Consider the following 14,514-nt stretch of genomic DNA (forward strand, 5'->3'; position numbering starts at 1 on the left):
CAGCCCCCTCCATTCTCTGACCCAATCACTATGTTATATGGTAAAGCTCTGTCATACTTACAGCCCGAAGCCCAGCTCCACAATCAAGCTGACCTGCATGTAACCATGCACGTGGAGCGCATTGGTGAGATCTGTAAATCAGACTCACACGGCACATCAAGCTATGCAGAGAAGTTTGCTAAACTTAAAGATCCACAAATGATTGTAATTATGCACCTATATGTGTGTGGTCAAACAGCTGTCTGCACGGCAGGAAGCCTTTCCACCGAAGCAGCAGCACTATTCAAAGTGTCAGGTTCTGTACCACATGTTTCTATTGCTAAACCGCTTAAGAAAAGATGGCAAGACTTGGGATGTGACGTAAAACACTGGAGCAGCCTGCCCTATAGGCCTAAGGGTGAGGTTGATTTTAATGATCAGTTCCAGGTGTGGCGTATTCCCCTTAAAACATGGTTGCTGACACATCCAGCAACGCACCTCACAGACCAGAGTTCATGAGAAGAAAACATCTTCCTCACGCAGGAGGAAGAGGAGAAGCTGAAAGAGCTTCCCCCTGAATTATGGTCGGAAGGACCTGCAGATGTAGGTCTTATAAAAGGAGCAGAACCTGTAAAAATAATTCCTAAATCAGATTATAGACCATTTCAGAGGCAATATCCCCTTAAGACTGATGCACAGGAGGGTATTGTTCCGATATTTAACTCACTGCTTAAAGCAGGAGTCATCAGAGAGTGTCCTGAGTCTCCTGTAAATACACCCCTATTTCCAGTAAGGAAGTCACCACCATCTACCGGCTGGCGGATGGTGCAGGACCTGCAAGCTGTAAACGCTGCAGTGGTCCCTAGGTCTCCTTTAGTCGCAGATCCATACACCCTGCTGAATGACTTAAACCCTGAACATCAGTGGTACACGGTGATCGATGTATCCAATGCATTTTTCTCTGTACCAGTACATCCAGACAGCCAGTTTTGGTTTGCATTTACGTTTTAAGGACGGAGGTATACCTGGACAAGGTTACCTCAGGGCTACTGTGAAAGTCCCACAATCTTCTCTCAAGTAATGATGTCATCATTAGCTAAGTTTAAACCTCCGTGTGGAAGTCAAATCCTTGTCTACGTGGATGACATCCTCATGGCGTCAAAAACAGAGGCAGATTGTTGGTCAGACACGCTAGCATTGCTACACTGGCTAGCCTCTCAAGGCCATAAATTAAGCAAAAGCAAACTGCAACTGGTGAAACAGGAAGTGGTTTATCTGGGCCATGTTTTGACACATAATGGAAGAGCTATTCTTGAGTCGAGGAAAACAGCAATGCTTGATGCTCCAAAACCAAAAACAAAGAAGCAGATGATGTCATTCTTAGGACTTGTGAATTTTTGCAGATCATGGATCTTAGATTATGCGAAAATAACTGCCCCTTTACAAGCATTGATGTATGATAATCCCTTAGCAATGACTGATGTGTTAACATGGACCCCTGAAGCTGAAGAAGCATTTGTGTACATAAAACAGGCCCTTGTAAGTGCTGGAGTGTTAAAGCTGCCAGACTATCAGAAGCCTTTTGAGCAGGTCGTGGATTGCAAGGGTGACTTTATGACTTCAGTTTTATTGCAGAAGCACGGAGATAAGAGGCAGCCAGTGGCCTACTACTCCCACAAGCTAGATCCCGTAGCTTGTGCACTCCCGCCATGCATTAAAGCAGTGGTGGCAGCGTCTGAGGCAGTAAAAGCCTCCGCAGGAGTGGTGCTATATCATGAGCTAACTTTGCTAGTTCCACATGCAGTGTCAATACTGCTGCTACAAAGTAAGATAGCATTCCTGTCGCCCGCACGTCATCTTTCCTACATGGCAGTGTTGCTGTCTCAGCCGAATCTGACGATTCGTCGCTGCACGACCCTAAACCCAGCAACGCTGCTACCCACCGCAGAAGAGGGACACCAGCACAACTGCCTGGATGAGGTCTCCATTACGGTCCTGCCGCGACCAGATCTTAGTGATGTCGCGTTGACTACAGGACAGACACTCTTTGTAGATGGATCATCGAGAAAGGATGACTGTGGACGCACTAGAACTGCCTATGCAGTAGTTACAGCAACTGAGGTGGTGGAGGCGAAATCACTTCCCTCCTCCTATTCTGCTCAAGCTGCAGAACTTGTCGCACTCACATGTGCTTGTGAATTAAGCAAAGGACAAGATGTTACCATTTACACAGATAGTCAATATGCATTTTCCACGTTGTTTGTGTTTGCTCAACAATGGAATTTAAGAGGGATGAAAACTTCGACGGGCAAACCGGTCATGCATGCAGAACTGTTAAAAAAGTTATTGGCAGCAGTACAGCAGCCACGCAAAATAGCTGTATGTAAATGCACTGCACACACTAACAACACAGACGCAGTCTCACAAGGCAATGCCTTTGCTGACAGAGCCGCAAAGGCTGCAGCAAATAACAACACACTTCTTGATAATGGTGAGGAAGAATCATTTAGCCTAGAACCTGCAGGTAATGATATTCTAAAAGAAATGCAACAAAGTGCTCCAGAAAAGGAAAAGGCCACATGGAAGAAGCGAGGAGCCAAACTGGATGATAAAGGACTATTAACCATAGGAAACAAACCAATCCTTCCCCGAAATATGCATAAATGGGCAGCATTAGTGAGCCATGGGCCATGCCATGTCTCAACAGGAGGGATGGTACAGATGGTTAATGAACATTATTACACTATAGGACTTCATACATACTTAAAAAATTTTGTTCACAATGTGTTATTTGTGTAAAACACAGCCCACAGGGAGCCCTTAAGGCCCCTGCAGGCACTACACCATTGCCAAATCATCCATTTCACACAGTTTTTCTAGATTTTATTCAGCTAACACCATGTGAAGGTAAACAATATTGTCTAGTAGTGTTAGATGGATTTACTAGGTGGGTGGAAATTTTCCCCACAGCAAAAGCAGATGCACTGACAGTGGCAAAAGTCCTATGTAGAGAAATCATTCCCAGGTTTGGCATCCCGAAGGTCATCTGGAGCGACAATGGAAGCCATTTTGTAAATGAGGTAGTGAAAACTGTAGGAATAACTTTGGACATTGATTTGAAGAATCACTGCGCATACCACCCTCAGAGTGCAGGGTTGGTTGAAAGAGTCAATGGTACTATTAAGAACAGACTGAAGAAGTGTATGGACGAGACAGGAAAGAACTGGATGTTTTGTCTCGACCTGGTGAAATTATGGATGCACATAACACCACACAAGAAAACAGGCATCACACCCTTTGAAGCATTATATGGGCGGCCTTATTGCCTACCATACTTTGCAACAACAAATGAGCTAGAACATGTTGAGGAAACAATAGCAGATTATCTGAAAAAAGTGTTACTCAACCGATGTGTGAATGCTGTAAATGTTCTGCCTAGTCCTGTGTCTTCCACAGATTCCACCCCCCAGGAACCCATTCAACCGGGCGACTACGTGTGGGTGAAGAAGTTTGTGCGGAAGAGGTGGAACACGCCTAGATGGGAAGGTCCTTATCAAGTACAGCTGACCACAAAGACTGCAGTTCGAGTGGATGGGAAACTGTCGTGGATACACCTTTCCCATTGTAAGAAACAGAAAATTCTTCCAGGTGAAGGCGAGGGAGCAGTGGCGGACTCTCCGTAAACGGCTGACGGCCTGTATAGGTCCAGCAACGGCTGAACCCCGTCGGAACCTGTGAAGACGATCTAAAAGGAAATGAAGTTGTTACTAGTACTTTGCTGCAGGTGGAAGAACGATCTCTACTGGACGACGATGAAGAGGAATCGGAAGAAGAATGGATCAATGTAATACAAGATGTAAAAGAAATGTTCAAGATGTCTTAAGCTGTATACATGTTGAATTCTGAGTGTAAGAAATGTGTTTCTAGGAAAATGACGTAATGCATTGAAATTTCATGGAAATGTAAAGATGTAATACTGATGACGAAAATCTAGACGCATTTAACGATAAACAGGAGGGAAATGTGAGAAGGATTATTGTTATTGTTGTTATTAGTATTATCTTTAAATGCTATTGTATGTAGACTTTGAGTGTTTGAGGAATGTTGATAGGAAAGGAAGAACATGAGAGTGTCGTAAAAGTGCTGAAGCTGCTTACTATCAAGCTCAGCACTTAGACGTATCCTGTTGGTCAGGATTAGAGAAGTTTGTAAAGATGTCAGAAGACAATGAATTATGATATCCTGTTTAGACACCCATTCTGTTTGCACCAATAAAAGAGGTGAGCGAGCAGCAGACGAACGGAGTTGACAGAGGAAGCTTGAACTGCTGCTCAGCTCCCCCTTTGCAAAGGACTCCAGTTGTTTGCGTGGTTACTCTGAGTCTAGTGAACGAACAGCGCGGGTGATCAAAACTTCATCCTCACACAGGTCCTCGGCACAGCACTAGACTGGTTTAAATTATATTTATCAGATAGATACCAGTTTGCTCATGTCCACGATGTTCCCTCTTCATACAGTAGGGTTAGCCATTGAGTTCCACAAGGTTCTGTACTTAGACCAATCTTTTCTCACTTTGTACATGCTTCCCTTAGGAAACATTATTCAGCAGCATTCTGTATCCCCTTAACCTCTCGTCGCTCTCTGAGGAATCTTGAAGTCAATTTGGACAGAGCTCGATCTTTTAACTCACATATTAAAACAGTCTCTATAAATGCCTTTTTCATTGGAGAAAGAGATTGGGAAGTTATTGTCCCAACACGATGCTGAAAAGTCAGTAAATGCATTTGTTACTTCCAGGTTGGACTATTTTGTATTAATTATTATCAGGATGTCCCAACAATGTGGTGCTGCTCTGGTGCTACTTTTGCGGGTGGTTTTGAAAATTGTTGTGCGAGGAGGGGTTGGGAGTACCTGAGCATTGCCAGTGGTCCCGCTGGGTCTCCCTCCTGACTTCTTTAATATGTAAAAAAAAAAAAATCAGAGGAAAAAAGAAAGGTATATAGAAAAAATATGTGGAAAGGAGTGATTTCGTTAAAGGCTTCAGGATCAGAAATGACTAACTGGACCATTCATAAGCATCTTCAATATGTGCATCATGCATTTTTGACTATGCAATATGTATCATATACAGAAGCAGAAAAATGAAAGGGTGGTATACGTATTAGTGTTGAATAAATGACGATTTTAAATCTAAAACATATAAAGAAATATAAGCATTGGGGGACAGCAAATATGTGTCAAACTGAAAATCTGCATGCTCTCAGATTTGGATAATGTTGACCAATGTCTATGAATCTAGACGAAGAAGCTAAATGACGTTCAAAAAAGAAAGCAGTAAAATACATAACTGCATAAAATATCAAATATTTCAGAACAGAAATCTGCAGACATAATCATAATTGAAATAATCTGCTGCAGAAAATTTATTTAAAAATACATTCACCGGACACTGTATTAGGTAGACACGTTCAATTGCTTGTGAACATGATCAGCAAGTCACATCACCGCAACTCAATGCATTTAAGCATTGATCTACTGGGATACTCAAACACAACCATCTCTAGGGATTACAGAGAATGGTCCGCAAAAGAGAAAATATCCAGTGGATGGCAATTGTGTGGATGAAAATGTCTTGAGCAGTTATGTGAGAGGTCAGATGAGAATGGACAGACTGATTCAAGATGATTGAAAGGCAAAAGTAACTTAAATAAGCACTTTTTCTATCCAAGGACAGAATAGAATATCTGAAAGCACAACACGTTGAATCTTGAAGAAGTTCTATAGCGGCAGAAGATCACACCGGGTGACCACTCCTGTCTCACTTTGCTGTCAGAACAGGAATCAATTCACACGGGCTCACCAAAATCGGACAATAGAAGATTGGAAAAATGCTTCCTAAGTAGGAAGAGTCTTGATTTCAGCTGTGACATTCAGATCATAGGGTCAGAATTTAGTGTAAAGAACATGGAAGCACAGTTCCAGCCTGCCTTCTATCAATGGTTTGGGCTGGTGGTGTAATGTGTGAAGGATAATTTCTTAGCCTACTTTGGGCCCCTTAGTACCAGTTAAGCATCTTTTAAATGCTGCAGCCTACCTGGATATTGTTGCTGACCATGTCCATTGATTATTTTATGTGGTTGTAATACATTCCTCTCTGTATCATACTTAGGGGGTCGTCTAATTATTAGGTTAACATCTTAGTTATGCTGCTATTGGTCGAGGCTGCCGGGATCCAGAAACATGATCACCTGACAGGCCTCTGTCACCCCACTGGGTCATGCTCTGCTCTGCTCTCCTCTCCTCAGCCAGCAGCAGGAAGGTCCACCAACATGAGCCTGGTCCTGCTCAAGGTTTCTTCCTGTTAAAGGAGAGGTTTTTTTGCCACTGTTGCTTGTTGGGGGTCAGGCCCTGGGATTCTGTAAAGTGCCTAGAAACAAGTTTGATTATAAGAGACGCTATATAAATAAATAAAGAATGATTGATTGATTGTAGGCAAGTATATGTATGCATCTATGTCCCAAAAAGGCAACATGAGGTCAGAAAAGGATGCCAGAAACTGAAACAATCCCATAATAACTCTTTCCCAGTTCAGAAGTGATTCCTAATGGCTCATTTCATTTTTCTTCCTCCTTGCTAAATATTCTTTGTGTGCTTTCATGTTTGTCTTTTGTTATAATGTTTGATTGGGCTCATGGTATTGTACGCTCCAACTGAATCTCCAACTGGCCTCTCGGAATGACGGCTTTGCAAACATTGGGCCTTATTGTCTGGCTTTGTAGTATTTTGAGTGTACACACAGTGGACATGATTGTTGAAAAGGTGGCACACCCCAATGCTGCTTAGCGCTAGCCTGCTAACTGCCTAACTGAAAACTGTAGAACGGTGTCTCCATTCTCTTATGTCTAAAGACTGTAACCTGTTCCATGGTTTGCAGCCAGAAGTTCTGGCCAGCAGACTAGCACTGTGGAGTCATTTTAGCAGCCAATGTTAAAGAACAGACATGACTCTTGGATCAGAAATTTCTGCAGGTTGGATTAGAATCCATGAATTGTACTGTATCCATACTCACTACTGATACTGAATCAGATCGACTCCCTCCCTTCAGTCCACCCATCTTCTGATGGCTAGTTCCAGCAGAATAATGTACCATATAACAAAGCTCATATAATTTCAAATTAGTTTGTGGAGCACGACAATGAGTTTCCTGCACACTCTGCGCTTGCCAGATCTGTCAATAAACACATGTGGGATGCAGTGAACTGGATTCACAGCATAGAAAAATCTGCAGCAACACCCTGAAAAACCTCTGAAGAATGTTTCTAACACCTTTTTGAATGTATACCAAAAACCAATGCATCTCCAAAGGAAAAGGTTGACCAGTCTTTTATGAGCAAGTTGTACCTAATAAACAGGCCAGTGAGTGCATTTTTAGATGCTGTAATCCAGCACACACAAATTATAATTGCAATATTAACATATAACTACTACTGTCATTTAAAGTCTACGCAGTCATGACATAACAATGCTTCTACAAATAAAACCTTTCCTTTTTAAATGGCATGCTTAGCAAAAGCACTTATTAATTTTGAGCTTATCAAATTTAGAAATAATACACAAAATAGTGTTTTAGAAATTAATTATTATCTATTTCAACAGTGCCATAAGAGATTTTGGGGTTATTTTAGATGTCACTAATGCACCGCATAGTTTGTTATGTATATAAGAAATAAAAACCTATACCTACACTGTAACTAGGCAGTAAAAGCTGGGTTGCATGTGTAAAAAGAAAAAAATGAGCTTGGCAGGTATCATCAACAACATACAGCATTCATCATGGACATCAGGAAATTATGTTACACTAGCATCAATTGCATATTTTTCCTCCAAGGTGCTGTTTAAATACTCTTTCCATTTGTATCCTTCTAAGGCTCGCTAGTAGAGATTTCTGAATTTACTTACATGGGCAGCGTTGTTGTTCTGGCTGGATCGTGACCTTCTTCTGGAAGTAATACCAATGTTTTCTCCTTTTAGCAAGGAGTGGACCACATCATCAAGAAAGGTCATCTGAATCATAGATGGATCCACATTCTGAGGTTCAAGCACCTGAACACAAACCACATTTATTCATTATTGTCCACATGTAAAATGCGTGTCTTGGAATCATTATTTTGTCCTAAATAATAAATTGAGTGACCCTTTTATTCACAAATAAACAGTCAGTATACTCTCTCTCTAAGCAAGTATTCTTAAAGAAAGATGCAGTGCATTATATTGTAGCTGGCCTTGCATAAAACTCATGCTTTGACAGATGCAAGGCTGTTGAGATCTACATATACCCTAAACGGAATTTAAATATAGGTGGGTGAGCATACCTGGTCATTCATAACAACCATGTTTCGACTGAAGAGGTCATGGTGCGTTATAATTCCTGTGAACCACTGGGTGGCTGAGTCTTGTCTGTACACACGAACCCGGTATCCATTCAAAGAATATGGCCCTATAGAAGGAAATTAAATTTTATTCACTAAACAAAAACTTACTGTCATTGTTTAACCCCACAGTGTGCACAGGTACATTTTTGGGTTTTGGGCTTTTTTCGAGTGTATATCTTTAGTTTTGCATGCATATTGGTTATGATATATACAGGGCTGTGCATTTTTAAGGACTCTAAATAACTAATTTAAGACTTTTAGGACAATAGGGTATTAACACACCTAAGCACAAAAATGTGCTCATTGAAACCCATTCAAAACATTATTTTTGAACATGCTAAAATAAAAGGGTTAAACCATGCATCTCCTATTATTCCCACTTGATGCCTCAGGATTTGCATTTTCTTCTTGACAATGTCATTTTACCATATATTACAAATGAAAAAAATAACTGAATTTTTGATGAAGGGGGCCTGCAATATATCTACACAGATATTCATGCTTTGGGATTATTTTTTTCCACCACAGAGATCATCAATCACATTATAAAATATACCAATCTACATACATTAAAGAATAGGGTGAAGGTCCAAGACCAGATTCATCTCAATGCTACCAGCAAGCATGGGTATTTTAGACTCCCTCTGACGGGGTCTATCGATCCCAGCATGAAACAAGCAGTAACCAAAATAGCATCTAACAAAAACATGGCGATTTAAATACTCTTTCAAATTTGAATAATATGTAACAGTATGGTTAGCTTTGACGTTGGTTTAGCATTATTTAAAATTCTTTATGAAAAAGAAGAATATAGAACAATTTTAAAAGTTTGTATCGGCATGGCAGATTTTTGTGCTTCAGGCGTGTTAATGCTAGCATTTTTAAAATATGCATGTCAGGGTTAAGTTGTTTAAGTTGAAGCTTAACAAACTTGACACAAGCACCCTGACAAAAACATCTACGAAACAATTACCTTGCAAAAAAATTTCCTGCACTTTTTGTTCTTTTAGCCAACACTTCACTTCTTCATGGAGCTGATGGTTATCTCTTAACACTGGATTCTGGCTGTCCAACTCATCCTGAAAGAGTAATCAGCAATCAGTTCATAAAAGCATTGAAAGTTGTATTTTTCCACATCCTAAATAAATTTAAAAAAAATTTACCTTAGAAAAATTACCTTAGAAAAGGTAAAAAACATGTACCTTACAAAATTAAACATCCTGCTGTACTCTTACACCAAAAATTGAGACAGAAGTGAGGATTAAAATTAGATGTAAGAAAAAACTTTTTCTTTTTTTTTTTTTTTTTTTTACAAACAATACATTTGCAATACAGTATATACAGAAATCCCTATGCTCTTAATTGCTACTGAGTGCATACTGACAACCCAACAGACCTAGGGGAAAAAGAAAAAAATCAGGTTAAAAAGTCACATGAGTCTGAAAAAAAAATCTTGTCTGGAAAAAAAAATTACAATATGCAGAAGAACTTGGGGGTAATCTTATAGGGCTGGGGCCATTGGTGTGTGCCCTCACTGCAGGAACCTACCCTGAAGGGCCATTTACAAGAACTTTTACTGAGCCTAAAACCAATTCCCTGCTCCAGGTTAGGTCTCTGTCAAATTTGATTTTGAGCCAAGAACTGGAGAGTCTAGTCAAATTTTAGAAACAATATAACTAACCAAATGTGGTACTAAAACCAACAGGAAACAAATGAAAATAAACCAATAGATTACAGATACAGCTATGTTCATGGTAACAATATGTGAACCTGCAGTTGGTAAATTGTAGAAAACTTGCTCAAATTCATTGTTTTTATTTACCAAATTATTTAAAATTCCAAACAGTGTTAAAATAATACACTAAATGTTCCAATGAAATATCTACTAGATAGAAGAAAACAGTTGTACATTCCTTAAACATCTAAGCTTCCACAAGACTGACTACTCTTAAAGAAACATTTGAACCCCATAGAGAAATAAAACCCTTCTCTCTGTCAGGTTCTCTGTCTCACTGGCACACAAACACACCCTTCTACTTCTATCTTAGTGAGGACTTTCTAGAAATAATACTACATTCTCCAGGTCCTGAGCCTAACCATCATAAATAAATGCGTAACCTAAACCATTACCCCAAATCCAATTATAACCTCAACCTTAAAACCAAGTCTTAACCCTCAAACAGTCGTTGATGTTGTGAGAATGACAATAAATACGGAACTCATTTTGCTTGTAGAATCTGTATTTTGGACCTTAATATGTAACAAGTACAATATGCATGCCCACAGCACAAGAACACAGTAAGATTATTACACATAAAACAGTAAAACCACTCCTCTTTCTGACTCAGTTGGACAGGAAAACCGGAGGAAGGAAGAGGAGGAAGGCAGACGGAGGAGGAAGGGGTTACAATCTGTTTGGCATAAAACTGTACAATGAAGTCACTGTTTGCAGGGCCAGACTGTTGCTCAAGTCACATGTTTTGACTACCTCCAGTCGAAACTTCAGTCCCGCTTATAAAAAGTTGTGAGAAAACAAATCTTAATTTGATGTCAATCATTAGGGTCTGGGTATGAATACACAGAATTACAGATTACAGTCATCCCTCGCTATATCGCGGTTCATCTTTCGCGGCTTCGCTGCTTCGCGGATTTTTTTTGCGAGTCGTTCATTGCAGTTCTCAAATATAATCGAAGGTGGCATATCCGTTTATAAAAATCTTCTTGCCCAGAAAAAGAAAGAGCGCCAACAACTGTTCACTACTAACAATGTTCTTCTCTCGGAGAAAGACTCCTGCGCCTTCAGTAGAAACAGACGCTACAGCGGAGCGGAGTCAGGACGCAGAGGCACAGCTGGGACTGGGAAATACGCGAGTGACAATGTTTCCAATCTTGTACAGTATTACTATATTAAAATTAGTGTTTTAAACAAAGTTTGGTCTTTAAAACAGGTTTTGATGTTTGGTTTCATTCTACTGTTCAGTATTGCATTGTAAAATAATTAAAAAAAATAAAGTTGCTACTTCGCGGATTTCACTTTTCGCGTGTTACTTTTGGAACGCAACTCCCGCGATAAACGAGGGATCACTGTAATACAAGTATTACAGAATGGTTAAGATAACAGAAATGAATAGAAAAACAGATATCCGAGTCTCTCCAGAGTTACTGATGCTGCAGTTACTGCTGATCCTAATAAAAGTCTTAATTATAGATTTAAAAACAAACAATGTGCTGTCAAATAATGTTTTTATGATTACCTGATATGGTTGGTATGCAGAGTTGTCAGTCAGGAAATCCAGTTGTCGGTCTAATAAGAACTCCACTGCTATAACAGGTTTCAGCAGACTCTTCCCAACCACCGGCTTAAATGCCTGAATATACAAAAACAACACTGTCATTACAAATCAACTTTCAGAAACTTGAAAGTTATAAAACCTCTTAAATCATGTTATACCATGCAAGAAAATTTAAACATAGAAAGAAAATTCATGAGAGGAGCAGAACAGTAGACATGAAGTGAAGGAGCAAGGCAAGCAGAAAAACCAGAGGAAGGGAGAGGAGGGGAGTCATGAATAAATTAATAGGAAGTGGAAATCTGACAGATCAAAGAGACTCTAATCATTTGATGTTGCGACACACAAACATTCATACAAAGACACTCAGATGAACAACATGATGATGAGCCTTTTTCCTGACATCGGCAAACATTATACATAACAGAGAAATCAAGATCTCATGTGTCTATGTTCACCTGAAAAGTAGGGAGTCCAATACTGCTTTCACACTGAAATTAGCACGTTAAAGAGAGGTTTTTTACTCAGGTTTACTCAGGCCTGCCTTCAAATGGCATTTGGGCTTTTCCACATTGCTAACAGTAATGTGTTACTGCTGAGAGGTGCGTGGTTGTTTTTCCCTCCTTTTTAATTTGTCATCGCGTATACAACTTCATCAGTACACCTGCTGCATGGATATCAATAAGTGGAAAATTAATTTTTGTTTCCAAATAATGCATGTATAAATGTATTGTGGGATATCAGCTTTGTGTTAATCTTAACAGTTCTAAGTTTCATAAGGTATAAATAAACTGAGGCTATAGATTCACTATCAGGCAGCATTGTCATCTTGCAATATTCTCAGTCAGTGGTGTGCAGTGGGACAAAATTGCTCTAAGGCTCATTTAGCATTGTCAATAGGGCTTGATAACAGTGGACACGAAGGGCACCAGTGGGCACAGCTGGCCAGCTGGAGCAACTCTTGCCAAACTCACGCTCTTTCACCAGGCTGGCAATATTATCTTAAATAATGTGTTCAATTCAGTGCCTGAAATCTACTCCCAGTTCCCTACTCTGCAGAAACCGAAAAGCTCTCGGATCTTGTCATCTTGCCATTGCACTATGATGATCGATAAAACGATGTGCCATGTCCGCACAAGCTGTAGGTATAGAAACATTTCCAGATCGGAGGGATATTCTGAGTATGGCATAGTTCACGTATGTGCTTCCATTAAAGATCATCTAACTACACATTTGATTTCTTTGATCGATTGATTGATGGGGGGGGGGTCACTGCCCTTCAGAGAATGGGCTCTGACGACTGCACTTCATAGGCCACGTGAACAGTTAAGGGGGTCAACTGTCGTATGGTGTCTTTTTTACAAGCCAGATTTTACTGAAACATAGCATGGGGCCTTACTGTATGACTGTTAACCATGCGACAAAGCCTTTGTTCTATTCCTCCAAGCATGCCAGGCCTCTGCCTCAGTCCGTTTCTGCCAACAGAGCTCCCATTCGAAGGGCCGGTCTAATGTTGGTTCAATATAGAATGTTAGCTAGGGATTGCAGTCCAGCATGTTCAGGTGGAAAAAGTCCAAAATGATTGCACACACTTGTGAGTGCCATAAATTAAACTTTATATGTAAACTGACCAGCAGACTTAAGAGTTTATTCTTGAAACGAGCTATTTTGAATTTTTTTTTAACAGGGAATGAAAGAACACAGGTAAAACAACTCCCAAGCATTAGACCGATTCTGGATTACTTTCAAACAGTCTCTTCAGTCTACACAGTAACACTATTCTTCAGGAACATAGTATTTTGTGTATGGTTAACATTACAGTGTCTTAACATCATTAATCTTGACATTGTTGTACTAAAAAAATATATGAGCATAGATGGTAAATACAAAAAAGTAAATGGACATGTTATTTTTCAGTTCTAGTAGTGCTCAGCATATAAATAATTGGGTGTGCCTCCTAGGCGCAATTAATATCCTAGGATTTTCAGCACAAAAAGTGAAATCATTCGGGAACCGTAGGTCACACAGTCATGAACCAAACACCAAAACGTGCACGGCAACCCGGTGGATTTTACTCTGGGGAATCAAGACCGTCACTGCAACAGTGCCCGAACAATCCCTAAAAAACCTCCACTTCTTCCATTCTTACACGTAACAAGTATCATTTATTTATTTTTTTTAATTGGGTGTTCCTCCTAGGCGCACCCATTACTATCCTAAGAGCTCCAACACAAAAAGTGAAATCATTCGGGAACCGTAGGTTGCACACTCATGAATCAAACACTAAAATGTGTGTGGCGACACGGCAGATTTTACTCTAGGGAATCAACGGTGCCCGAGCAATCCCCAAGAAACCTCCATTTCCTCCACTCTTACACCAAAGAGGAAGTGGCTTTTTAAAATAATTATAAATAATATTATTTTTATTCCATCAAGAGTTTGGCGCGTATCTCCTCCTAGATGCTTTGGTGTAGAGGCGCCAAACTTACTTGGTTAAATGATGGGAATCAGCTCTGACTTTTCTTGTGGTATTAGTCCTGATGGGGGGGTGTTAAAGATATCCTTGTTTTCAAGGCCTTAAAATCCCATATTGGACAAAAAAAACAAGAAACAAATCTGTCTGGAGCCGCAAAAAATTAAAAGCCTTATATAGGGCTTATAATAAAGGCAACACATGCTGTAAGTGTCTATATTAGCTGTATTAGCCTACTTTCCAAATGATAAGTAGGATAAAAATACATAATGACCATTCATGATGAAATGCTTATTTTCCCTGCAGCACATCCTGGAGAGAATGACGCACCACGTGGCCA

General features: G+C 40.0%; 1 protein-coding gene across 8 annotated transcripts in view; it reads right to left on the minus strand.

The window, feature by feature from the left end:
* jmjd1cb (jumonji domain containing 1Cb) overlaps positions 1-14,514 on the minus strand; it is a 116,477-nt gene that overhangs the window by 66,021 nt on the left and 35,942 nt on the right. For 5 of the 8 annotated variants that reach the window (XM_029838715.1, XM_029838693.1, XM_029838710.1 and 2 more), the window contains 5 exons: positions 11,666-11,779; positions 9,385-9,490; positions 8,352-8,476; positions 7,939-8,082; positions 4,891-4,932 (listed from right to left, as the gene is read on the minus strand). In XM_029838715.1, the coding sequence (XP_029694575.1) occupies positions 4,891-4,932; positions 7,939-8,082; positions 8,352-8,476; positions 9,385-9,490; positions 11,666-11,779 (531 nt within the window). Of the gene's footprint in view, positions 1-4,890; positions 4,933-6,227; positions 6,252-7,938; positions 8,083-8,351; positions 8,477-9,384; positions 9,491-11,665; positions 11,780-14,514 lie in introns of those variants that run through there. The other 3 variants (XM_029838724.1, XM_029838700.1, XM_029838717.1) reach the window with 2 other exon arrangements.

The sequence above is a fragment of the Takifugu rubripes genome, chromosome 1 (assembly GCF_901000725.2).
Source record: "Takifugu rubripes chromosome 1, fTakRub1.2, whole genome shotgun sequence".
Classification (NCBI taxonomy): domain Eukaryota; kingdom Metazoa; phylum Chordata; class Actinopteri; order Tetraodontiformes; family Tetraodontidae; genus Takifugu; species Takifugu rubripes.